Raw genomic sequence first — 24,553 nt, forward strand, 5'->3', positions numbered from 1 at the left:
CCATCTGCCATGAAACTGTGACCCATGTTAAGAGACCTTTTCCCAGCTTTTGCTTTCTCTAACTAGAGCTTAAATTATCTGAGAGACAAAGGAGTCTGTATACAACATAACTGCATTTAGAAGTACCTTAGAAAGGGAAAGCCATTTTCAACATTGGCCCCCCCCCCCCAGGCAACCTTCTTCCAGTTTATGCCACTACCTCATTAGAAGATCATACGGGTCATAACCACCATCATAAAAAAATGTTTTGTCAGTTTTCCAAAGAATCACCATTTCAATCCATGTTTTAACCTCGACTGAATTTCTTTTGTTTCCTTGGCCATACACAGCACTGTTCAGAGCTTTCTTCTGCCTCTGCTCTCAGGGACCACTCCTGGTGGTGCTCAGGGGACCATATGTGGTACCAAGGATCAAACCAAATCTGTATACAATCAAGTGTCTTACCACTGTGATATCTCTGACTCACAGCTGAATTTTTTGTTTTTGGGCCACAGCCTGTGGCACTCAGGGGTTACTTCTGGCTCTGTACTCAGAAATTGCTCCTGGCAGGCTCGGGGGAAGGGCCATAAGGGATATGCTGGGGATCAAAACTGGGCTGGTCTGTCTCGGTCAGCAGCATGCAAGGCAAACGCCCTACCGCTCTGCTATCACCTGGCCCAGAACACAGCTGAATTTAAATGAAACTTGGAATACAGAATTTTTTACTAGTGGCTCTTTATTTATAATGTAGGCTGAAGCAATTATTACAGGGTAAAAGGGAGACAACATTACACGAGTGTTATTTATACAGGTTTAGAACAAAAAAAAAAAAACTGCACAGGGAGAGGTCAACTCTCAGTACAAACTAGCAACTAAACCACAATAATTTACCTTTAGAAACAATATCTTTATTCTCAGCTGTGACACTGCTTTTACAATATGCAAAAACACAAACAGAACTACCCAAGGTGTTTCGTCACATTCTTCCTACACTGAATTTGGCAACGTTTTATATTAAATTTATTCAGATTAAACGAACGTTTAAGAACTAAACAAGTGAAAAGCTGTACCAAGGTACAGTGACATCCATTTATCTCAAAAGTTTAAAATACCACTTTTATCTATTGTAATTACCTTGCAGTGATTTCTGCTTCTGCAAAAACCATTTCAGGCATCTTATATGCACAATGCATCAGCTACTTTTAGTCATCAAGATTGGTGGGCTACATACCACAGGCACTACTGTTGCTTATATTGTAAAAGGAGCTTGTTTTTCAAAGGAACAAAAAGCTGAGTTACTAAGAATCATGCCTTTGCTTTAAAGCCCTAACATAAAATGGCCTTGAGCAATCACAGCAGTGTTAAATGTTAATATCTAGAACAACTATACAGGTGCATTTACTCACATCCAATGCAGTAATGTTTTAAAGCATAAGGTGACAGAACGGAAGCTCAAAGCCAACAGGAATCTGCAGGGTCTCTGGGACCCGCCCGCACTTCCTTGATTCAGTCACGAATACCTACAGGGGAGCCAACTGCTAAGCCAATGTATTAGACACACAGTCTTCTCCAAGCAAGGACCCTGGAAATCTACAGGCCCCCGTTGGCTTTAAGGGATGGGCATTACAACATTTAGTTTTCACTTAAAAGAAACCCATTCCAAAACGTCCTAACATACAAAGAAAGAAAGAAAAAAGAAAAGGAGGGGAGACTTAAGTATAGAGATTCCTGGTGACGATAAATAACCCCTCTCCAATATTCAGTATGGAGTCGATTAACTGCCATTTAGTGAAAAGAAGAAAAACAAGCCCCAGATCGGTAAACACATTGGCAAGTTGCCAGACTCCAAGCTGGTTGGTTACCCCTGTTATATTTGCTCGAGTTTAATTTTTTTTTTTTCCTCCAAAATATTTGGGCTTTTCTTCAACACACACCCAGCCTGCTGGGCACAGTTAAAGGCATTTGCTATATTAAGAATTCCCTGCTATCTTTTTTTTCTTAAAGTCTGTTCACATTTTAAAAACTGCCTTACCCATTTAGACGAATGTACTTGGACTCAATGGGCACAACAAACAAACTAAAGTGTGGGGGGTGGACTGGGGGGGGGGGGGGGGGTCCTCCGGCTACATGCATTGGGGCTAAAGGTGGGCGCTGTGTGCAGTCCAGATCATGGGAGAAAGGAAGTGCTTAAATACCCTATAGAAACAAACACTGCAATCCAGTATGGCTTATTAGGATGCATTTATCGGGAAGCTACTAGAATTCAACCTATGTGGCTACTCTTAAAGGTAACAGGATTGGCTATGCGAACAGCGTGCCCCTCCCACGGCCCTCCCCCCAATCCCTACAGATGCCAGCTTTCCTTCACTCTGAATATTGCTTCTCAACGTCTTCCTGCTCCTTGTGTCCAGAATCATAAATCAGAAGATTTTTACCTTACTCATTTGTACATGAAAAGAACTTGAATTTGCTTCTAAGCCAGACTTCTACGATGCTACTACAAAAGCTTACAGAAAAGAAGAGAAAAACTTAAGTGTAGTTAACCCTTGGTCTGAAACTACTTCATGGTTGCCCTGCCCCACCTTCCCTCCCAATCCCTTATGCATTTAAAATCTTACAAAGACTTGTAAAAAAGTTAAATGGAATTTGGCACCTTCAGAAAAAAAAAAGGGGGGGGGGAAATAACTAAGATTAAAATGTGCACAAAGAAAAATTGTCAGTATTTACAAATGAAAAGATCCAGGTTGTACCAGTGACAGAGGCTGCGTTTTCAATTCTTATCTAAAGGTGTGGAGAACTTTGAAAAGAGCTGAATTCTGAGTTGCCTACAAAATTATATCTGATAATAAGTTGGAATGGATCGAGACCAATTAAGCTGGATTAATTAAATGGTTCATCCCCTACCCTGGTTTCTTGGGAGCCTAAGCACCTAGGAGAAGCGTGGGGCTGAGCGATCGTTTGTCAGGGTCTTCTTGAGTTTCACGCCCCTTCGGATGGCATTCAGCATGTCTTCTCCTTGCGGGCTCTCTCGGGGGCTCAGCTCTGTGGGGTCACCCTCTAGAATCTGGCCTGGGGAGACGCTGACACTCAGATCCCTTTCCAGGTCTTCGGCCTCGCTTTCTGGAATCACCTGTCTGTGCTCCTCGGGGATACTTGGCTTTGGGCCTGGAAGGGGAGGGCTGAGGGAGGTGTGGCCACTCCACAGAGAGGGTGGCATGCTGGTGGCACCCTGGGGGCCCTCACCCACAGATGGTGACTCTGGGCTGTGCTCAGCCCGCTCCTCTGGCCCATCTGGAGGGGCAGGCAACATCCCAGGGAGGTCTGGGACCGTTGGGGTCTTGACCGGGATCACGGGTGTCTTGATGGGAATGGGGCCACCTCCAATAGTGCCCCGGCGGACTGAAGGCTTGGTAGAAGGTGTCCGTCGGATGGTTGCAACCCCGGGGGTGACCATGGTGGGTCCGAGGGTGGTAGGGAGGCCCGCAGTTGAAGCCGGGCGCTTGGCCTGGAACATCCGTCGGTAGGACTGGCTGATGTCGCTGTTTCTCGGAATGGTGGAAGATTTGTCAAACTCCTGCTGGTCTGCCTCCTGGTCACCACTCACAGAGAAATAATCATAATCTGAAACTGAGCAAAAGGTCTGATTAGAAATCACCCAGGCAGCAGCTTTGCTTTCTGTCTGTTCAGGTTCCGTTTGGGGGCCACATTCAACAGTGGTTAAGAGCTCTGGAGCTCAGGAATCACTCCTGGGGGAAACGTGTGGTTCTGGGAATCAGAACTGGTGTTGATGGTGTGAAAGGAAAACTGACCGCTGTACTATTGTTCGGGCCCCAGCTTTGCTTTCTGAAGTAGGAGGAGCGTCATGCCTTGAGCAAATTCTCACCTCAAGCCCCTCTCTCCTCTCTGTGTCATCTTAGAAACCCTCAGCAGGGTCCAGAGCAATAGCACTACAGCAGGGCATTTGCCTTGCACGCGGCCAAGTCGGGACGGACCTGGATTCAATCCCTGGCATCCCAGATGATCTCCTGAGCCTGCCAGGAGCGATTTCTGAGTGCAAAGCCAAGAGTAACCCCTGAGCACCACAGGCTGTGGCCCAAAAACAAAAACACAAACAAAAAAAGAAGCCCTCAGCATCTTCATTTTGTTCCCCAAGAGCTCCTAAAACAGGCTGGACACAGTAGGCACTTACGTATGTTAAAGAACGCAAAGTTGGGGCCGGTGAGGTGGCGCTAGAGGTAAGGTGTCTGCCTTGCAAGCGCTAGCCAAGGAAGGACCTCGACTGGTTCGATCCCTCAGCGTCCCATATGGTCCTCCCAAGCCAGGGGCAATTTCTGAGCACTTAGCCAGGAGTAACCCCTGAGCATCAAATGGGTGTGGCCCCCCAAAAAAACACAAACAAAACAAACAAAAAAAATGCAAAGTTGCCAGCACACCTGGGAGGGGGTAGAGTGGATGGAAGAAACAGAACAGCATGAGAACCTCCCATGGATTTACCCTAGGGAGAGACTTCCTCAGCATTAACTAAGTTAGATGAAAGCTGATTCAAGGAGAGGACTATTAGCATCAAGTCCCTGAAAACAAGGGACAAAGGCTCCCACAGGTGCTGTGAGCTCACTTTCTCAAAAGATAGGGTGATATGGGAGGGGGAAGACACGGACACAACATTTCAGGCAGGATTTCTGAGCGCTGCAAAAAATCTGAGCTACATGCATTCGCTACAGAAGCAGGGAGAGTGCTCTATTTGATGGGCTGCCTGTCAGCATCCCTGGCTTCACTTGCAAGAAACCAGCAATAGTCCCTCTGGTGCGCCATAGTGACCAATGCCCTTGGAAGGAGACCAGTTCTTCCTCGAGAACCTCAGAGCTTCAAACAGCATAAAGATCTCCTCACTGTAAGCTGCATTTTGTGACGTGAGTGTCAGAGGCCTGGGGGTGAGGAAGGCAGGGGTTCAAGAGGGTTTGACTGGAAAGGGGTAAAAGCTCAGACTTCAGGGGCTTCAAGTGTCACCCCATTCAGTCAGACTGCACAATCTCCAAAGCACCGGGATTCAAAACAAAATGACCGAAAGCAAAACCAAGCAGCTTCACCTGTTGTGTTGCTTTAGGGCAGGGGTCCTCAAACTTTTTAAACAGGGGGCCAGTTCACTGTCCTTCAGACTGTTGGAGGGCCGGATTATAGTAAAAACAAAAATTATGAACAAATTTCTATGCACACTGCATATATCTTATTTAGAAGTGAAGAAACAAAATGGGAGTAAATACAATATGTGGCCCGCGGGCCGTAGTTTGAAGACCCCTGCTTTAGGACTACTACACCCAGCAATGCTCAGGAATCTTTCCTGGTGGGCCTTCAGGGACCATATAAGACGCTGGGAATTAAAGCATAGTCAGCTGTGTGTAAGGAATCTACTCTCCCCACTGCACAACTGCTCCAGGAGCACCAAGAGCTTAGTTTTCAAAGATCTTTGGCTCCAACTCCATTATTTATTTCACGGATCTGAGCAAATCATGAAGCCACGAGTGTTTCTCAACACTGAATGGGAAAACAAAACTAAACAAACAATGCGTGTAGTGCAGGGTCCTAAGATGAAGTCACTGACATCCTTGACCGGCGCTGCTCTGTCTTCTGGTCACGTCCGTCCACACCAAGCACCTCACATGGCTAGACGGGATTTCCCAAGCCCCATCAGGTGCCAGAGTGATTGCAAAGCCTGTCCGCTAGCCAGAGCTTCCTTTGTGGCAGGACGGAGTGTCCCTGTGCTCCACCCGGCTCTGCTCCTGTCACTTCCGCCACCCCCCCAGGCTGCCTCTACCTTGAGAGGGGATGGTGTCCTCGGAGCAGCACGGGGTGGTGGTCTGTGTGCTGTAGCCACTGGAGCACTGCAGTGAGTCCCGGCTGCTCCTCTGGGTGTCCAGTTGGAGGCCCCGCGACAGGGCCAGGGCCAGTTCTTCACAGGCCTCCATGTCCTCACCAGGCTGCAGGAGGGACGAGAGATACCATCAGCCACCAGAGCCTCTTAAGCTGGGGATCCCTGCTCTGCTCCTATGAACAGTAGCCCCACAGGCTGGCCACTCGCTTGGTCCTCCTTAGGATCTAGAAAGTTCTAGGTATCTTTTTTTTTTTGGTTTTTGGGCCACACCCGTTTGACGCTCAGGGGTTACTCCTGGCTATGTGCTCAGAAATCGCCTCTGGCTTGGGGAACCATATGGGATGCTGGGGGATCGAACCGAGGTCCTTCCTACTCTAGCGCTTGCAAGGCACACACCTTACCTCTAGCGCCACCTTCCCGGCCCCAGTTCTAGGTATCTAAGTCACTTTACCTTTACCTTTTTTGCTCTGGGGCCACATTCCTGGCTCTGCACTCAGGAATGACTTCTGGTAGGCATAGGGAACCATATGGGATACAGGGAATAGAACCTGGATCAGCCAGATGCCAGGCATTTTATCCACTGGACTTTACCCGCTATACTATCTCTTTGACACCCTCCCTTTTTGGCTTTTGTTTTGGGCCACACCTGGTAATGCTCAGGGGTTATTCCTGGCTCTGTGCTCAGGGATCACTCCTGATAGTATTCAGGGGGCCATATGGGGTACTGGGGATCAAATCAAAGTCAGCTATAAGGCAAGCACCCTCCGCACACTTCTGTGGCTATAGCTCCTCCCTGATTTTTCCCCGGAGGCCTTTCCAGATTCTGGAAGAGTGAGGGAACTCGGGGCCCTCTCTAGTTAACAAGCCTAAAGGGGCACAAGCAACAGGGAAAACTAGAAAACTGGCACATCACCCTGGCAGCGGCTGACACGGTCATGCTCCGGGGTCTCTGTGCCTCCTCAGCTGTGGCAGGAACTCCGCCTGCTGCAATGGCGCTGCCCCCACTCGGGTCCACCTCCCGCTTCTCCTTACGCCGCTGGAGCGTGTTCACCAGAGGCTGATCATAAGGTCCCGGCTTGGCCCAGTCCTGAGCAGAACAACGCAGTAAGGAGTGGTAAGGGGCTTGTGAGAAGCTTGAAGAGCCCCGTCGGGTGCTGCCCTTCCCCCAAAGGCAGTTAGCTGAGCCAGGCCAGCAGGCCCCTTCTCTGCCCTCTTTCTACTCTATGAAAAAAACTCTTGGGAGGGCCCCCCAGGAAACACCCATTTCCTCCTCTCTGCCAGGAGACAAGGCCCCTCAACACCCAGACAGGCAGCCTGAGGAAGAGGCTTCTTAAGAACCTACTAAGAGGTGACTTCTAGGCTAAGAGGCCCTCAGTCAACAGCTAGTGGGAAACTCGGGTCCGCTTTGGACTACAGTGACTACTTGGGGACAGACACTTACAGGTATCTCAGCCACTGGGGGCCAAATGAGCCACCTCCCTCTAGGGAAACTAGGTATGCCATCTGAGTCCTCAGTGGGAAAGACGAGACCTTTAGGGTCCATAGAAAGACTGAGGTGCCTCAACCCACCTGTAAGGGAAAAACCTGCAGCCTGGGACCCTGCTCTTCAGATGAGGGTCTTGCCCAGAGCTTCCTATCTACCTGGGGCCTGCTCACATCTTAATGTGAGTTCATCATGACCTGCCAAGTCTGCATCAAAGCCATCAGCCAGACTATCTTTTGGGTTACAGGTCTATGAAGAGACCTAAGAAAGGCCTTAGGAGAAAGGGGGAGGACCGTGGCTGAGAAGGCCTCCTTCCTCCCAGTCCCCAGGAGGGGTGAAGTGGTGCTTCCACTTCACGGGGCTGTCTCCAGCTGCCCGCTCAGCTGTAGGGTTAGTCCCTGGGGCCACTTAGGGAGAGGTGTTATGGGGAAGAAGGCAGAGTGTGAAGGAAATGAGGGGGAGGGGATCATGGGACAGAAGAAGGGTGAGCAGAAGAGGCCATGAGAGGTGAGATGGGGAGGGAGGAGGGAAAAGACACAAACCTTCCAGCTAGGGATCTGAGATGACGGGAACATGCCGGGCCCAATGGTGTAATAATGAGCGTAGTCTGGAAGGTGGACAGAGGTGACCCGAGGGAGCAGGCGGGAGGCAGGCAGGCAATGAGGGAAAAGACTCGCCCCCACGGCCCCCACATGGGACTCACTTGATAAACTAGAGTGAGAAAACCCATTAGACAACTGGAAACAAACAAAAAAGGGGAGGAAGAAAAAAATTAATATAACAGGATGATTGCGGAGATACAAGATGGCGCTGACATTCAAGGGAGGGGGCCTGTGAATTGACAAAATAAACAAGGGGTTCTCAAATACCCCACGCTGTGCACAGAGCCGAGCTGCAAAACATACGGCTAAGTGACACCAAACACCAGCCCCCCTCAATATTAGAAGGGTTTGGGGGCTGACCAGTGTTCTTCGATCTGTGGCATCCCACGGGTCTGCGGTGCCTAACATTTATGTTTTATGTACCATATTTAAGCATCATTTCACAATGACAGCGAATCACTTATCCCCCGTTTGCCAATGTTTTCATTCAAAAGCAGCTTCCAAGTGAATCTGGACATTGGAGATTTCCAAAATCATCACACTGTTCAGGAGCAGAGATCAATTCGGATTGAAGAAGGGGAGAGGGGGAGGCTTGCGAACTAAAGGTCAATGAAAAAAATAAAAATAGCACACAGCCTGTGACGCAGGGAAATGTCCCATCTAGTAATATGGTGATGGGGAGGTCATAGTAAAAGCGCTGCTTGGGAAGGGAAGGACAGATGGAGAGGCACAAACACTCTTCTGAAAGAAAGCTTTCACACCTCCAAGTTCCCCATAGCCCTTCCTCTCCTTCAGACGACCCACAGCTAGGTCTGGACACCCTGTTCAAGAAAAGGCCCTTGGCTTTGTCCCTCCCTCTGTGGCCCCCAGGAAGCGCGTGCCAGAGTGGCTTCCACTTCAGGGTTTCTGCTGGACAGGGTGAGGAGGAGTGGGGCCGCCAGAGGGTCCTATCCCTAGCTGGTCACCTTCTCCGTGGACACCCAGGCGCCCATGGTGGAGCCTGAGCTGACCGAGGTGGGCGAGCTGCACTCGCTCACGGACTGGCAGGTTTCAGAGGCTTCGGAGGAGGCCGAGCTGGATGAGTTCTGCAGCAGAAGGGAGATTGGGGAGGGGGGTGGCCACATGGGGGGACCGACAGAATCCGGACCACACACCAGCAAAAAAAAAAAAATAACAGTAAATCAAAAAATAAAGGGGCGGGCACGCACAAGAGAGAGAGACAGGCAGACATACAGAGGAAGGAAGGACGAGAGAAGCAAAGAGTTAGGGTTATTCGGCATCCACAGAGCAAGGTTCAAGCCCTGGAAAAGCGTGCACGCGACCCCAGACCGTTGTTATCTGGTGCAACTCATATAGTAGCTGGAATTCCCTGCAAACCCTTGGCTATTTGTTCCAATGACCTGGCATGAGAATGCAGCAGCTGCTGAGGATGGGTGCTCCCTGAATGTTGCCACCTCTGGATCTCAACCACAAAGCTGGCTTCTTACTAGGTACGTTTTAGGAGAAGGATGGTGGGATTTGAGGCAGTGAAGCCCTGTGGGCATTGCAGTATGACTCAAAAGGGAGTGGTTCCAGGACATGATGGAGAAGAAGTCTGACTTGGGAAACACAATGCCTCATCTTCCGCTGAGGTGTTTTGTTTACTATGGTTTTGGGGCCAAACCTGGCAGTGCTAAGGGGTTACTCCTGGCTCTGCACTCAGAAATTGCTCCTGGCAGACTCAAGGGACTATATGGGATGCTGGGAACTGAACCCAGTCCGTCCTGGGTCAGCCATGTTCAAGGTAAATGCCCTACCACTGTGTTATCTCTCCAGCCCCTTCCACTGAATTTTGTTTTTCTTTCCTTAGTCTACCTTAGTGGACTGAATGGCCAGAAGATGGGAACCCTAGCTACATAGACACACTTTTCTAGGCCTCTGCACATGCGGCTTAAGGCACAGGGTGCAAAGAGCCTTGTGTGCAAAATGGTAAGATTCTGGATATCTCCTGACACTTGGCCCTCCAAGTAACTAGCCAAGTGATCTGAAATTCTCATAGATCTGTATTCCCTCACCCAAAAGATTGGTAGATGGTCTGCCAGCCTCCCTGTTATGTACAAGTGCCTCAACTTTCCCTCCCACCTGTAATTTTTTTTTGTTTTGTTTTGTTTTTGGGGCCACACCCGGCGGTGCTCAGGGGTGACTCCTGGCTGTCTGCTCAGAAATAGCTCCTGGCAGGCACGGGGGACCATATGGGACACCGGGATTCGAACCAACCACCTTAGGTCCTGGATTGGCTGCTTGCAAGGCAAACGCCGCTGTGCTGTCTCTCTGGGTCCCCCTCCTGTAATTTTAAGCAGCTGCCAGGCCTCTGTGTAATAAGAGAATTCTCTTTTCTGTGCTGCAGTGTACCTATGAACACCACCTTTGAGTTGCCAGGCCAGCATCTCCTGGGCTCGGATGTTCAGATGTCAGTCAATTCCCACATGCCACTTTCTGCTTCCCTCAACATTACTGCAGGCAGAAACACTTTGGCCTGATCCTCGCAGAGACAGGCATGGCAGCAGAAGCCCACGCCCCTGCTTCCAAAGTCAGCACACAGGACATGAAGCCAATATATCAGTAGATTAAGAACACACACGGGGTAGAGATGCATATTAAAGAGCCTCCGAGGAAAGGCGATTTTCCTCCCAATCATTCATACTCTCTGCTTGCAAGACACACAGGTGAGAGCTCAGTGCTGCATACAGCAGGACACAGGCAGGGGATATGCAGAGATGAAGCCAAAGCATCCAACTCCAGACTCTAAGCATTTCTACCTAAAGTTGATTCACTATCCCAGAAAGGGGGCGGAGGTGGGGTGGGGTGGTGGAACACCACAATGTCCCTGGCACTGAAGAATGCCAGAGGCAGCACTGAGCCAAATACCAAGTTCACCAGTCACCTCGGACACATCAAGTCTAGGTGTGCCCCAAACAACTGCTTCCACTCCGTGAAGCATTCCCCCAGGGGTCCCATATAGCTGTAGCAGCTCAGAAAAAGGATCTGGCTCAGCTGTGAGAAACCCTTATCTTGAGTCTCCCAACCTGCAGTTTATGTGACTGTCAGACTAAGGCCTATAACTCTGAGCCCTCATTTCCATTTCAATCTAGGGGTAACTCGAGCTCTGCGTGGCTATGAAATGGACCAGACAGGTAAGCCAGAAAGAAGCCTCTAGGACGGAGCCTGGAATACAGCAGATATTCGGGTACTATGAAACACAGTAGGTGCGTGGATATACCACACACATGTGACCCAGATGCAGATCTTGGACGCAGCAGAGCTGAAGTCAGCCTCCAAGAACACATCCGGGGCAGGATTCCACAGCTGTCCATCAGCAGATGGCGCTGTGGGGAACCCCAGATATTGTTTCCTTGCTCTGAGGCTGGTGCTTTAGTCTTTGTGCTTGAGCTACAGTACTGAGGAAAAAGGTTAGAGATGGGGAACAGGGGAAGGGTGTTCTGATGATGTCTGCCCAGCTCCTGTTTGCTGCTCCAGCTGGCCCTGTGAACAGGGCTAGGCCTAGCACTCTCTAACCAACTGTGGTTAAAAGAATTTCAGGAGCAAAGTGCCAAGAATCAGTTGTAAAAAGCCCTGAAGATTTATTTTCATTCTCGACACAAGTGCAAAAAGAAATCTGCAAGTGCCAACCAAGGATTCTGGGACAAAATTCATTCAGAGGTAGACTCTCCACCAATCAGAGAAAAACCCATTGGGGAGGCAGAAGAACATCCTTCTGCAGATGCCCATCAACCCCATGCTAAGCTGGGCATAGATAGTTTTGGGAGCCTGACTATTGAAGTGACATGACAGCACTACAGAGAGATATGACTGCACCCACCATTGGCTCTAGGAGACAAGCTCCAAGCCCAAGCTTCCCTGCTGGAATGCATCATCCATCCATCCATCATCCATCCATCCATCCATCCATCCATCCATCCATCCATCCATCCATCCATCCATCCATCCATCCATCCATCCTTCCTTCTTCCCTTCCTTTCTTCCTCCTTACACATTCTCTCCTCTCCTCTCCCCTCCTCTTCCCCCTCCCTCCCTCCCTCCCTCCTGCTCTCTCTCTCTCTCTCTCTCTCTCTCTCTCTCTCTCTCTCTCTCACACACACACACACACACACACACACACACACACACACACACACACATGTCCCTCCCAACCACTCTTGTCCACATAATTATCTGGTTCCAGCCCTGAAATAGTCAGGACTGTGGCTGTCCCTGCTGCTCCCAATGCCTTACCTGGTTGGGTGTCTCCGGTGGCATCGGGGACGGGGACTTGGACTGGAAGGCATCCTGGGAGATGAACCCCGAGTCATGTGAGGACACGCTGGACAGCCGCACTGGGGCCTGCTGGGCCAGGTTGGAGCTGCGGTAGCGGTAGTGTGAGCTGGGGGAATGCGAGTGGGAGCCGCTGGAGCGGGAGTCGCTGCTGGTGACACTGTTGAGGCTGCTGTGGGGAACAAGCCAGGCATGGAGGGCAGGGGCAGGGAGGCCGAGGGGCAGGGAAAGGGGCTGTCAGTTCTCCACCCCTCCCAGGAACTCAGCTGCATGGTTTTGGTTTTTTCTCTTTTAGTCTAGCAAAATAGCTTTTCATTTAAACTTATATGTGAAGGGAGAGATAGACAGGGGGAGGGAGGGAGGGAGGGAGGAGGGAGGGAGGGAGGGAGGGAGGAGGGAAGGAGGAAGAGAGAGAGAGAGAGAGAGAGAGAGAGAGAGAGAGAGAGAGAGAGAGAGAGAGAGAGAGAGAGAGAGAGCGCATATGCATGGCTTCAACAGAATGGGAAAAGCAAGCAAGGAATATAGCAAGCAAAATACTTGTTGAAGGAAGAACAACAAGAACTTATCAAGCAAGCCTCGGTGGTATGTTTTCAAAACACCCATGTAATAAGCTGGAGTACTGGACAATGTGACCCAGCTGGGATCACTGGGAGAGTCTCCAAGCCCCTGAACACTGCTTGGGAGGCTCTGCTTGAGGAAAAAAAAATCCTCATGCAGTTTTTCATTAACATGATCAAGTGCTACCAGAATAAATGAGGTGTCTGGATTGAACCTGGGTTGGCCTCTAACAAGGTAAGAGCCTTTAACCCTTGTCCTATCTCTTCAGCCTTGCCTTCCAGACTTCCAGATCCTAAACTGTTTTGGGGTATTTTTGTTTGTTTTTTGGGGGGAGGGGGCACACCCAGTGACACTCAGGGATTACTTCTAGCTATGCGCTCAGAAATCACTTGGGGAACCACATGGGATGCAGTGGTCCTTAGCACGTGCAAAGCAGACACTCTACCGCTTTCACCATCGCTTCGATCCCTAGATCCTTAATCTTAATACCAATACACACTAAATGGAAAATCTTTCAGCACATCTTATCTCCATGCTGAGGTGCAATGAGGCTTTTTTTTTTTTTAATTTATTTTTTGGTGTTTGGGCCACACCTGGTGACACTCAGGTTATACTCCTGGCTATGCACTCAGAAATTGCTTCTGGCTTGGGGGCCCATATGGGATGCTGAGGGATTGAACCGTGGTCCATCCTAGGTCAGCACGTGCAAGGCAAAAGCCCTACTGCTGCGTTATCATGCCGGCCTGAAATGAGGCATTTTTAAGAGCTAAAAGGGGGCTCTAATGTGCCCACTACTCTATAGAAAACTGCCTCGTGGGGACAGTAGGACTCGAACTCAGATTCACTTACCTGCACACACTTGATTTTCGAGACATGGTAGTGCTGGGGGAAGAAGGAGGCGTCTGGTACGACCAACTGTAATCAGAACCTTTCAAGTCCAAAATGACCTGAAGGGACAGAGGCAGCGAGACGAGAGCTTGTCAGAATCCTAACACATATCACAGCACCGCATCATCCCAGGCTGGGAGGGAATCAAAGACTACATTTTCGGATTTTGGGGGGGTGGGGGAGGGCCCCACACCTGACAGTGCTCAGCTATCACTCCTGGAAGGGGTCAAGGGAAAATATATAGTGCCAGAGATCGGACCCAGATAGCTGTATGAAAGGCAAGGCCATACTCATTGCAGCATCTTTCTGGTGCAGTGGGGAGTGGGTGATTCTTTCTGTCTGACTCCCCTGCACAACAAAGATTCCCGAGTAACAAGCTCATGTTTCTTAACTCTCGAGTGAATGTCTGCCTGCTGAAGGCCAATAAAAGTACCTTCAAAGCACTGATAGAGGGCTTTACAGCAGGCCTCTCAGTCATATGCTACATGCACCAGCTGAAGCAACCATAGCGTCTTCCTCTATTAAATAGGGGAAGTAGGAAGACAAGATGGCAGTATCAATGAAAAGTGCACATCAGGGCCTATCCCATAGTGATGGGTGTTCCACAGGCTGGTGATAGAGACCCTGCCCCAAGTGGGAAACCTGAACCAAACACAGACTGGCATTGCCCCAAGAAACAGCTGGTCCCATACCCTCTCTTCTACCTCCCCTGCCTGCTGACCTGCTCACTCGAAGAGGGAAGCTTGTGAGGATCCATTGTCAGGCTCTTGAGATCTTCCGAGATAGTCTGCAGGTGAGTGATCTCCCCCAGCATGGATATTTCTTCCTCCTGTAGGTAAGTCAGTGACAGTTTGTCACAGGAAAGCTCTGCTTTGTCTTTATGGTCCTGCTGTTTAATGAGGGTCCTCACAGCTTTCCGGAGAAGGCACCCAGAACTGGCAATCTCTTTGAGGCATGCCCAACCCTCTCTTTGGGGTGCCAGTGATTGAATCCAGGTTGGTCACATGCAAACAAATGCCCTGATCATTGTATTATCATTTGGGCACAGTCTGCACCTATGGAATCTAAATAATTTAAGAAGTAAGCCTTGGGAACCGAAGAGCTAGGAGAGTTTTAGGAAAGTTCTTGCTTTGCATGTGGCCATTTCTGCTTTGGTTCCCAGCACTGCACATGGGCCCCAGCCCACAGAGAGTGATCCTTAAACACAGAGCCAGAAGTAAGTCCTGAACACTGCCAGGTGGGTTCCTCATGTCCCCTGAACTTGACAAATATAGTAAGTCCTAAATGACTTACTGAATCTTTCCATGGACATTTCTTTTGTGTGTGTGTGTGTGTGTGGTTTTTGGGTCACAGCCGGCAGTGCTCAGGGGTTATTCCTGGCTCCAGGCTCAGAAATTGCTCCTGGCAGTCACGGGGGACCATATGGGACACCGGGATTCGAACTGATGACCTCCTGCATGAAAGGCAAACGCCTTGCCTCCATGCTATCTCTCCGGCCCCTCCATGGACATTTCATAATTACTCCTGAGTCTTTAGATTGGTCAGTGGGTCTCAAAATTACCTAAAAAGATATATTTGTTGAGGAGAGACAATCACAGCAGCACTTAAGGCTCAGGCACCATTCCCCACAGTATTCAGCCCAAAGGCGTGGAGCTGATGGCTTATGGCTTGGTTTGGTCCTCACTGTACTGAGCATTACCTGGGTCCATGCAGTGCCAAGGAGGAAACGGGTTTTGTGCCTGCCAGGCCTGGGCTTTAGGCCTTTGAGCCTTCTCATGAGCCTCTCTTACACTTATTATACTCCTCAATGAGCAGGTTCCAACCTCTTGATGCCCATTCAGGAGTCAGATCTAGACTGGAGAATCCACATTTCTCCCTAGTTCTCAGGGACTGCTGCAGGCCTGGGTCCCATATACCAAGAGCCACTCTGGCGAGGCCACCATGGCTTAGGAAGAAAAAGTCTCCAAGACAACTAAGAGTGAGTCCTGTACGCTGAGGCAGGTCCTGCGGCCATCAGCCCTGCAGAGGATCCCTCTTCCCTCCTGATCTCAATGACTTACAATCACGGGTCGCAGCATAGATATGAAGGTACAGAACCGGCCACGCTCCTCGATCAAGGCCTTCCGGACCGCCTGCTTCTCAGTTTCTTCCAACAGCAGATACTTATCGTTGACATCTTGGAGGGCGCTGTCCAACTGCGGCTGAATATCGCCTCTTCCTGCCAAGAAGACAAAGCCTGAGCAGGGCCTGCTCAAACCCAGCTTCTGAACAAGAGTTCCTCTCCACCCAGGGGGCCTGGCTGCAGTGGAAACCACACGCTTTGGCACTTAAAAAAAAACAAATCCTTTCTTTCTACCCAAGGAGCATGGAAGGGAGCCATTGTTTCTAGGACCTGCCCATTCTAAAGGGCATGGCTTTGACTATTTCCTGGGGTGACCCTGGAGTCACCTTCCTGCCTTAAATGCATTGATGTAATTTGAGTTTCTCAACATCTGGCAGCTTCATTCACTGTGTGGTTGTTTTTTTTTTTTTCTTCAGATGGCATTGAATTAAAGTTATTAGAAAATTTGGCCATCAATTACCATTTCTTTTCTTTTTCATTTCTTTTGAAGGAATAGTTGACACCAACAGGACTTACTCCTGACTCTGCGTTCAGGAATCACTCCTGGTGGGCTCAGGGGAACATAAGGGATGCCGGGGCTCAAACCCAAGTTGGCTGTGTGCAAGGCAGTAATCTACCCACTGTGCTATGGCCCCAGCCCCACCAATTATCATTTCTGATGGTACAGTGTGTCTGATAAGACTTTTATAAGCCTGGGGGCACACACACTGACATCTACTTGTTAAATAAACTCCTCCAAGCTTTCTGCCAACAAAGTCCCAGGTCATGGCAGTCAAGACTCTTCTTTCCTTTGAGAATATTCTGGATGGGAGAAGGGATGAGCAAGGCGAGGGTTTCTAGACATTTCCAAAAATGGGCACCAGGGGGATTTGTCGAGTGAGCTCACATAACCTGTCTCAACAGACTTATCTGTCTACAAAGACAAAGGTGGCAAGTACCAACTCGCCTGGCTGCAGTGCTGGAAATCCTTGGTGATTAGTTTTAAGTCCTTGGTGGACACTTCTGAATGTTCTTCCTGTAAAATGAGCCCAGCACAAAAAGGGCAGCCACAGTCAGATCTCTGAAGTGAGAAACTGAAGGCGTAGTCAGTGCTGAGCCAGGCAAGACTTTGTGACAAACAGGCCAGGTCCACAAACCGCCTTTTGTAGGACTTGACACAAGCTGTTGGCCTCTGTGATACTTCTAGAACTGGGGTAACCAATTGTCTTTATAAATAAAGTTTTATTAGCACACACCCACTCATTTACAATGCAACCCCAGGGTTGAGTTACAGTGTGCCTGAGGACAGAGCCCCAGGAGAGGGAATGATTTCCAACTATGACTCTGAAGAAACAGAAATGAAGAGAGGCCAGGTCTCAAGTGGGAACAAGGAGGGGATTGCCCCGGAAATTGTTGATTTGGGCTCCCCAGGCACCGGCCCTGAACTAACCAGAAAATATTGCTAAGCTCTCATCCCTAGTACAAAATGCTGGGGAGGCAAAGGCTCAGCCAATGCTTGACAATTTTATACACAGAATGGATGGTGGTGGGATGGGAAGGATCCTTTAGGGTTCTCTAAGCCAACATCTTCCAGCTTTGGGGGAGGCAGAGGCCAGGAATCTTGACAGAAAGGCAAGGACAGAATCACAGCTACTCTCTAAGAGACTCTCTGGCCTTGGGCCCAAGGAAAGAATTCTACCTGCTTTCAGGAAAGGGGCAGGAATTTCCAGACAACACTGAAGCAAAGCAGTATTTGCATCTCAAAGGAAGGGCAGGGAGAACAGCTAAAGGCAGGAACAGATTTTCCAGTTTGTTTTTATTGTTGTTGTTCCTTTCTCCTAAGTAGGCCAGAAAGCTTCCTTTAGACCCAAAAGCAAGCAGACTTCAAGAACTTCCCCTCCAGTAAATGGGGTTAGATTTTCGAGGGAAAGTCACTTGGGAGGCGGTGAGGAAGCCCTAAAATTCCTAAAATCTTAGGAATGGCTGTGAGTTCAAGGTGCCACCTGGAGAGGTCTACAGCGAGCAGGAGAACATGCAGAGAGCTGAGCTGCACTCACAGGCAGCTTAGGGCTCGATTCTAATCCAGAAGCTGCACCAGCAAAGACTGCGCTTGGGAGTGCTTCATTGCCTGCTTCTTCTCAGGTCATCCCTTCCCTACAAGGTAATTCTTTGAGTACCTCCTGTCTCTCCTCAGGCTCTGCTACCAAGGAGCAGGTAGAATGATCTTCCACACAGCCTGGCTTCCAGACCACTGGGTCCCAGGTGGACCGCTGGAGACCTGTGTGAGCTTGCTTCCTCTTCTAAGGGGATCTGCCTGGAAATGATGGACTCAAGGGAGAGGGGCATGAACCCTTCCGAACTCTTTCTTTCTTTCCTCCACCTTCAAAATGCTAGTGTGTGCCCTTGGACTTGACACCAGGCCTTGGGGAGATAGGTTCTGGAACCTGGAATGCACTTTGACCTGTTCTGGTCCCTGCATGGTGGCTGAGTGACTCAGAACTTATCCAGAGTTCCTTAGTCACTTTCATGATGCTCTTATTAATGAACGGGCTGTCAGTCAACTCAGAGTTCCTTTGGTTTTTCTGAGGTGGAACTACTGGAGGGAGAGTGTTGGGCCACTCTAGGATCAAGGGACCATATGTGGTGCTCTGAATAAATCTGCTTTGGCTACATGCAAGGCAAGACTTTTTTTTTTTTTTTATTTCAGTGAAGGAGAAAGGAGGGATGTTAGTGGAACTACTACATTCAACTGCGTATCACTCAACCAATCATACTTGGATGCATTTTAATCACAAGAGTAGATTTTTCAGAGCAAATAAGGCACTTGGTCTTACACAAAGCAAACCAAGTTTGAGCCCCAGCATCCTAAACAGTCTCCCAAGCATTCCAGGAGTCATCCCTAAGCACAGAGCCAGAAGTAACCCCTGAGCACTGCTGGTCTGGCCCCGAAACCAAAAATAAACAGACTATCATTATTTAAAAACTAAAAATAGAGATCTTTACATCTTTTTTTTAAGCAGCTTATTTATTGATTGATTTTTGGACCACGCCTGGTGAAGATTGGGGGTTACTCCTGGCTCTGAACTACGAAATCATTTCTGGCAAGCTCGGGGACCATACAGGATGCCAGGAATTAAACCGGATCTGTCCCGGGTCAGCCACATGTAAGGCAAACGCATTACTGCTGTGCTATCTCTCTGGTCCCTATTCTTTCTTGAGTTCTTTCTTGCCTATTAAGAAATAACAGGGCTCGGAGAAATAGCACAGCGGCGTTTGCCTTGCAAGCAGCCGATCCAGGACCTAAGGTGGTTGGTTCGAATCCCGGTGTCCCATATGGTCCCCCATGCCTGCCAGGAGCTATTTCTGAGCAGACAGCCAGGAGTAACCTGAGTACCACCGGGTGTGGCCCAAAAAACAAAAAAAAAAAAAACAAAAAAAAAAAAAAAGAAAAGAAATAACAGTGCTATTATCAAAATAGATCAACATCATAGTAAAGCAAAGTGAGCAGAACCAAGTGCTATCTAATTTGGTAAATAAAATCAAAAGTATTACATGATTATAGCAAAGTTACTCTAAATATGTAGTAGGCAGCAATTAGAAGATTTTTAAACTGTAGTGTTCTAAAACACAAATAATCTAAAAATGAGGTAACGACTGCTGTAATTATAGAGGCCGGAGCAATAGCACAGTGGTAGGGAGTTTGTTTGCCTTGCACATAGCCAACCTGGGTTTGATCCCTGGCATCCCATCCTGCCAGGAGTGATTTCTGAGCCGAGAGCCAGGAGTCATCCTTAAGTGCTGCCAGGTGTGGACCCCCCCCCCCCAAAAAAAAAAGACTGCTGTATTATAGCCCCACATTCAGGATAAATCCTCACTTTAAAATACAATATCCTTGTAATCCATAGTGCTTAAAGGTATTTAAAAAAAATAGAAGCATCTCACTTGTATCAAGACTATAACTTTATCCATTACAGTTATTTGGAATGAAGGGAGGGCATGTTTCATGTTTGTTCAAATATATATTGTCTTATAATAAAAAAAGAAAGACCTACAAAAAATAAAATACAATATCCATTCTTAAATTCGCCAACGCAATTTATAATACAAAAAAAAAAAAAAAAAAAAAAAAAAGATTCCTCATCCCTGGTGGATGCCTTGGTTTTAAGAATCGTTTTAGGTTGCTGAGTTCAGTCCACATTGGTGCTGATTGAATGAATACCCACAAGCTGCTACCCGAAGACAGGATGGAAGGACCAACGTTCTCAACTCAGTTCCAAGTCACTGCAGCACCCATAAGGATGGGCTCCAACTAGGATATCACTTCAACTACCTACACCTTCAAGGGCTATGTTGCTCGTATGGACACCTGCCATAGTCTTTAACCTTCACTCTGATGCATCAAGGCCACCTTGCCTCCCACAACCACCCAATACTTTCAAAGTTTCAAGGGTTATCACTTCCTGCATAGAGGACAGATGAGTTATTGCCAGTTTGTATCCCTAGTGCTAGTCCTGCCAGGCATGACCCTTAAGCACAGCCTGGTATAGACCCTTTCCTAAAATTACAATCATAATAAAACAGTAATAATAAACTGAGAATTCTTCGTCTACTTCTCGCTGCTTTCAAGTGCAGAGTCCTTAACCCAGCTACCCTGCAGTACTGGTAAGTTCAGAGCTTCTCAAACTTTTTGGGTCTACTGCCTCCTTCTCAGAAAACAGAAAAAAAAAAAAAAAAGGAAAAGAAAAAGAAATTTTCTTCTTTTAGGGAACAAAAGCACCCCTCAATTGTGGCTGGATGTCCTAGCCCTGCCCATCAGGGGAATCACTGGGGCACCTCATAGACTGGTTCTCCTTGGCCAATTCTCCTCCCCTTTGCCTTCTTACACGGTCCCCTCTGCTCCTCTCTTCCTGGTGCCTGTTCATCTTTTATTGTCCCTCCTTGAATGCTCACAGGAGTAGGATTCTCCGATTTGGAGACAGGAATGTGTTTATGCTTCCTTTCCATGGCACCTGTCTGAATCCTCACTTCCTCTCCAGTTCGCTACTTTTCTGACTCAGTCTCCTGCACAGATTAGGGAAGCCCCACAGACACAGAAACCAAGATTGGTTTGGTCCCTTGACTTCTGGTTCAGCGCTAGTCCTGACTTCAGGCTGCCAGACATCTGCAAATGAACGATGCACTGATAGAACAATTTGACCTGAATTCCCTCGGCCAATTCAACCTTTGTGTCCTTAAAAGGCCTAACACTGGAAAATTAGAGAATTCCAAGACTGCCAAGAGAAAGAAAAAAAAAGGGGGGGGTAGGGAGAGAACTGAAAAATGAGCCTTCCAGACAAATTCCTGGGCAAAGAATTGCTTGTGACCTTTCTGGGTAAAAATCTATGTTGACTCAGTCTTGAATTTTTTTTTTCCTTCCTATTGCCAGTGTCCAGGTCTTAGCTGAATTCTTGCTAGAGAATTCCAAGGGACAAAGCCAAGGAACCCTTTACTCCATCCTACCCCACCTAGTGAGGGAAAATGACAAAGATTATACTCTTTAAAGAAAAAATGCTCCAGGAAAAGCACTGGGAAAGAGCTCCGGCCCCTTCCTTCCCTAGAAGAGAAAGGATCTAGTGGAGTTTTAAGTAAGGAGAACTGACAACACTTTTCCTTATATATATAGGCTTTTTTTTTTGGGGGGGGGGGGTGAGGTTTGGGACCACATCTGGCATTTCTCAGGGCTTATTCCTGATTTTGCACTCAGGGATCACTCCTAGTAGACTCCAGGCATCATCTGAGTGTGCCAGGGATCAAACCCAGACTAGCGACATGCAAGGCAAACATTTCCTAACTGCTGTACTAACAATTCCAGCCCCCAATATATATATATATATATATATATATATATATATATATATATATATATATATATATATGTATGTATGTATGTATGTATGTATATATATACATATATATATAAATCTATGATATGAAAGGCTTAATCTGGCATAATTATAGTCTTAAAAATTCTACTATTTACAGATGCGTAAAAGGTGAATTACTGGTCTACTGAGGTCATGCTTCTGATAGTTAGGGGAGCTCACAACCCTGCAGATTCCTTCATTCCTCTAAACTATATAGTCCACAGTCACTTTTTTTCATAGTTTCTTTTGGGATCAGGTAATTTGTTTTTGTTTTTTAGGATTTTTTTTTTTTTGGATGGGGGGACAGTTCTGCATTCAGAAGTTGCTCCTGGCAGGCTCAAGGGACCGTATGGGATGTTGGAGATTGAACCCAGATCCATCCCAGGTCGGCCGTGTGCAAGGCAAATGCCTTACTGCTGTGCCATCATTCTGGCTCCCCTGGGATAAGGTGAAGGGTAAAACACACACCAAAAAACATGCTTACAAAGATTATGGATTTCTATCAAGAATATTCTATCAAGACAGCAGAATTCTTCCAAGGACTATGGCCTCTTCACATGAGCCCTGATGTTGGAGCCTCTTACCTGCGCACAGCCTACTAGGAAGGGCCTAAAAGCCTCTCTCCCAATAGTTATCCCTAGTATCACCCACTCATGCTTTCTGAGCACTCACTGGAACACAGCCACCGGCACTGTGCTCTGAGGCTATTTAAAGGTGACCTCTCCAATGCAGAGAACCTCCTCCTCTGCAAGCTGACCCCCTATATCTTCCTTATTATTGGGTCACTGAGCCAAGCTAGCTCCTTCCTTGCATCTGTGTCTGCAGTGTAGTCCCCGGCTCAGGCTCGCTCCTCAAAATACCTGCCTCACCAGATAAAAGGATCGATTTGCTTATACCTAGCAGTTTAAATTCCTCCTGGGAGCAGTGGAGGCTGTGGCTCAAAACACTTTTTACTGAGCTGTAAATCCATTTCCTCCTGGGAGTCTCTGGCCACTGCTTAAGCAGGGGCCTTAGGTTCAAGGCTTACTTTATGTACATTAAAAAAAAAAAAAAAAAAAAAAAAAGAAGGGGCCCGGAGAGATAGCACAGCGGCGTTTGCCTTGCAAGCAGCCGATCCAGGACCAAAGGTGGTTGGTTCGAATCCCGGTGTCCCATATGGTCCCCCGTGCCTGCTAGGAGCTATTTCTGAGCAGACAGCCAGGAGTGACCCTGAGAACCACCGGGTGTGGCCCAAAAAAAAACAAAAAACAAAAAAAAAAGAAAAAAAGATGGGTTCAAGGTTTGGTGGTACACAAGACTAAACTAGAACAAAGAAGAATTCCAAGTTCCATTGAAATCAGAACTTTTTGGGGGGGATTTTGGGTCACACCCGGCAGCGCTCAGGAGGAACTCCTGGCACTATGCTCAGAAATTGCTCCTGGCAGGCTCGGGGGACCATATGGGATGCCAGGATACAAACCACCATCCTTCTGCATTCAAGGCAAACATCCTACCTCCAGGCTATCTCTCTTGCCCCTGAAATCAGAACTCTTATTAAAAAATAAGTTTGGGGGCCCAGAGAGATAGCACAGCGGCGTTTGCCTTGCAAGCAGCCGATCCAGGACCAAATGTGGTTGGTTCAAATCCCGGTGTCCCATATGGTCCCCCGTGCCTGCCAGGAGCTATTTCTGAGCAGACAGCCAGGAGTAACCCCTGAGCACTGCCGGGTGTGACCCAAAAACAAAAAAATAAATAAAGAATAAAAAAATAAGTTTGGGGAACCAGAGTCATAGCACAACAGTAGGGTATTTGTCTTGTGTGTGGGCCAATCTAGGATGAATCCCAGTTTGATCCCCAGTATCCATAGGGTCCCCTGAACCTGCCAAGAGTGATTTCTGAGTGCAGAGCCAGAAATAGCCCTGAGGGGGCCGGAGAGATAGCATGGAGGTAAGGCGTTTGCCTCTCATGCAGGAGGTCATCGGTTCGAATCCCGGCGTCCCATATATGGTCCTCCCGTGCCTGCCAGGAGCAATTTCTGAGCCTGGAGCCAGGAATAACCCCTGAGCACTGCCGGGTGTGACCCAAAAACCACAAAAAAAAAAAAAAAAAAAGAAAAAAAGAAATAGCCCTGAGCGCTGTTGGGTAAAAAAAAAGTTTGGGGGTCACACCCAGTGTTGCTGGGAAACTAGATGAAATGCTGCAATGCTGGGGACTGGAACCTGAATCTGTTCGGGCATGCACACCCCAGTCCTTTGCACCACCTCTCGAGCTGCTTACTTCAGAATATCTTAAGTTCTATGAGACTTGACTGCAATAGAAACTTCTCGATTCAAAATTTTTTAAGAGTTGCAAAAAAAGGGGGGAAAAAAAGGGAAAAATGAGAGATGAGAGGTTTCGAATCCACTTTCAGTTTCTGTACCTCAAGTTCATAGCTACGGCTCATTTGTTCCTGGAGCCTGCCTGAGACCTGCTGCCTCCTGCATTGTTGCTTCTCCTCCTTTCTCACCCTCCTAACCTGATTCAGGACCAATAAAATGACTCATTTGCACCTGAGTCCGGCTTACTCTAGGCTTCCTGCAGGGTGCTGCCGACACCCTCGGTTATGAACCAGGCCACAGAATTGATGGTGCCTTTTTATACGATGTGTCCAGATGAGACACATCCAACAGGTCTGAAAGCAAATGAGCTATTTGCAGAAGTTGGGAGGAGGGAACATAGGAAGTGTAGAAAAGAATAGGCTAGGCTTCCTCATGGAGCGATGCAAACAATAGTGGTAGGGGTGGTGGATATAATAAAAACTACTGAGAGAGGAAAGGATAAACTCAGGCGAGACAAACTTCATTGCGAGAAGCAGAGTGGCTGCGTCTTACCTTCCTTCCA

The 24,553-nt window shown here is 48.1% G+C and overlaps 2 protein-coding genes across 5 annotated transcripts in view; one reads left to right on the forward strand and one right to left on the reverse strand.

Annotated features, from left to right (window-relative positions):
• Nucleotides 1–24,553, forward strand: part of SQLE (squalene epoxidase) — a 767,303-nt gene that overhangs the window by 287,396 nt on the left and 455,354 nt on the right. The window lies entirely within an intron of this gene.
• The window catches only part of MTSS1 (MTSS I-BAR domain containing 1), a 152,365-nt gene continuing 128,550 nt past the window's right edge, over nt 739–24,553 (reverse strand). Inside the window, exons 7-15 of one of the 4 annotated variants that reach the window (XM_049765682.1) lie at nt 15,751–15,908; nt 14,412–14,519; nt 13,652–13,749; nt 12,206–12,353; nt 8,899–9,018; nt 7,874–8,068; nt 6,762–6,935; nt 5,792–5,954; nt 739–3,606 (exon numbers count right to left, since the gene is read on the reverse strand). In XM_049765682.1, coding sequence (XP_049621639.1) covers nt 2,909–3,606; nt 5,792–5,954; nt 6,762–6,935; nt 7,874–8,068; nt 8,899–9,018; nt 12,206–12,353; nt 13,652–13,749; nt 14,412–14,519; nt 15,751–15,908 — 1,862 coding nt within the window. In that variant the 3' untranslated portion in view covers nt 739–2,908. Of the gene's footprint in view, nt 3,607–5,791; nt 5,955–6,761; nt 6,936–7,873; nt 8,069–8,898; nt 9,019–12,205; nt 12,417–13,651; nt 13,750–14,411; nt 14,520–15,750; nt 15,909–24,553 lie in introns of all 4 variants that reach the window. The other 3 variants (XM_049765681.1, XM_049765683.1, XM_049765684.1) reach the window with 3 other exon arrangements.

Source organism: Suncus etruscus, chromosome 19, assembly GCF_024139225.1.
Source record: "Suncus etruscus isolate mSunEtr1 chromosome 19, mSunEtr1.pri.cur, whole genome shotgun sequence".
Lineage (NCBI taxonomy): Eukaryota > Metazoa > Chordata > Mammalia > Eulipotyphla > Soricidae > Suncus > Suncus etruscus.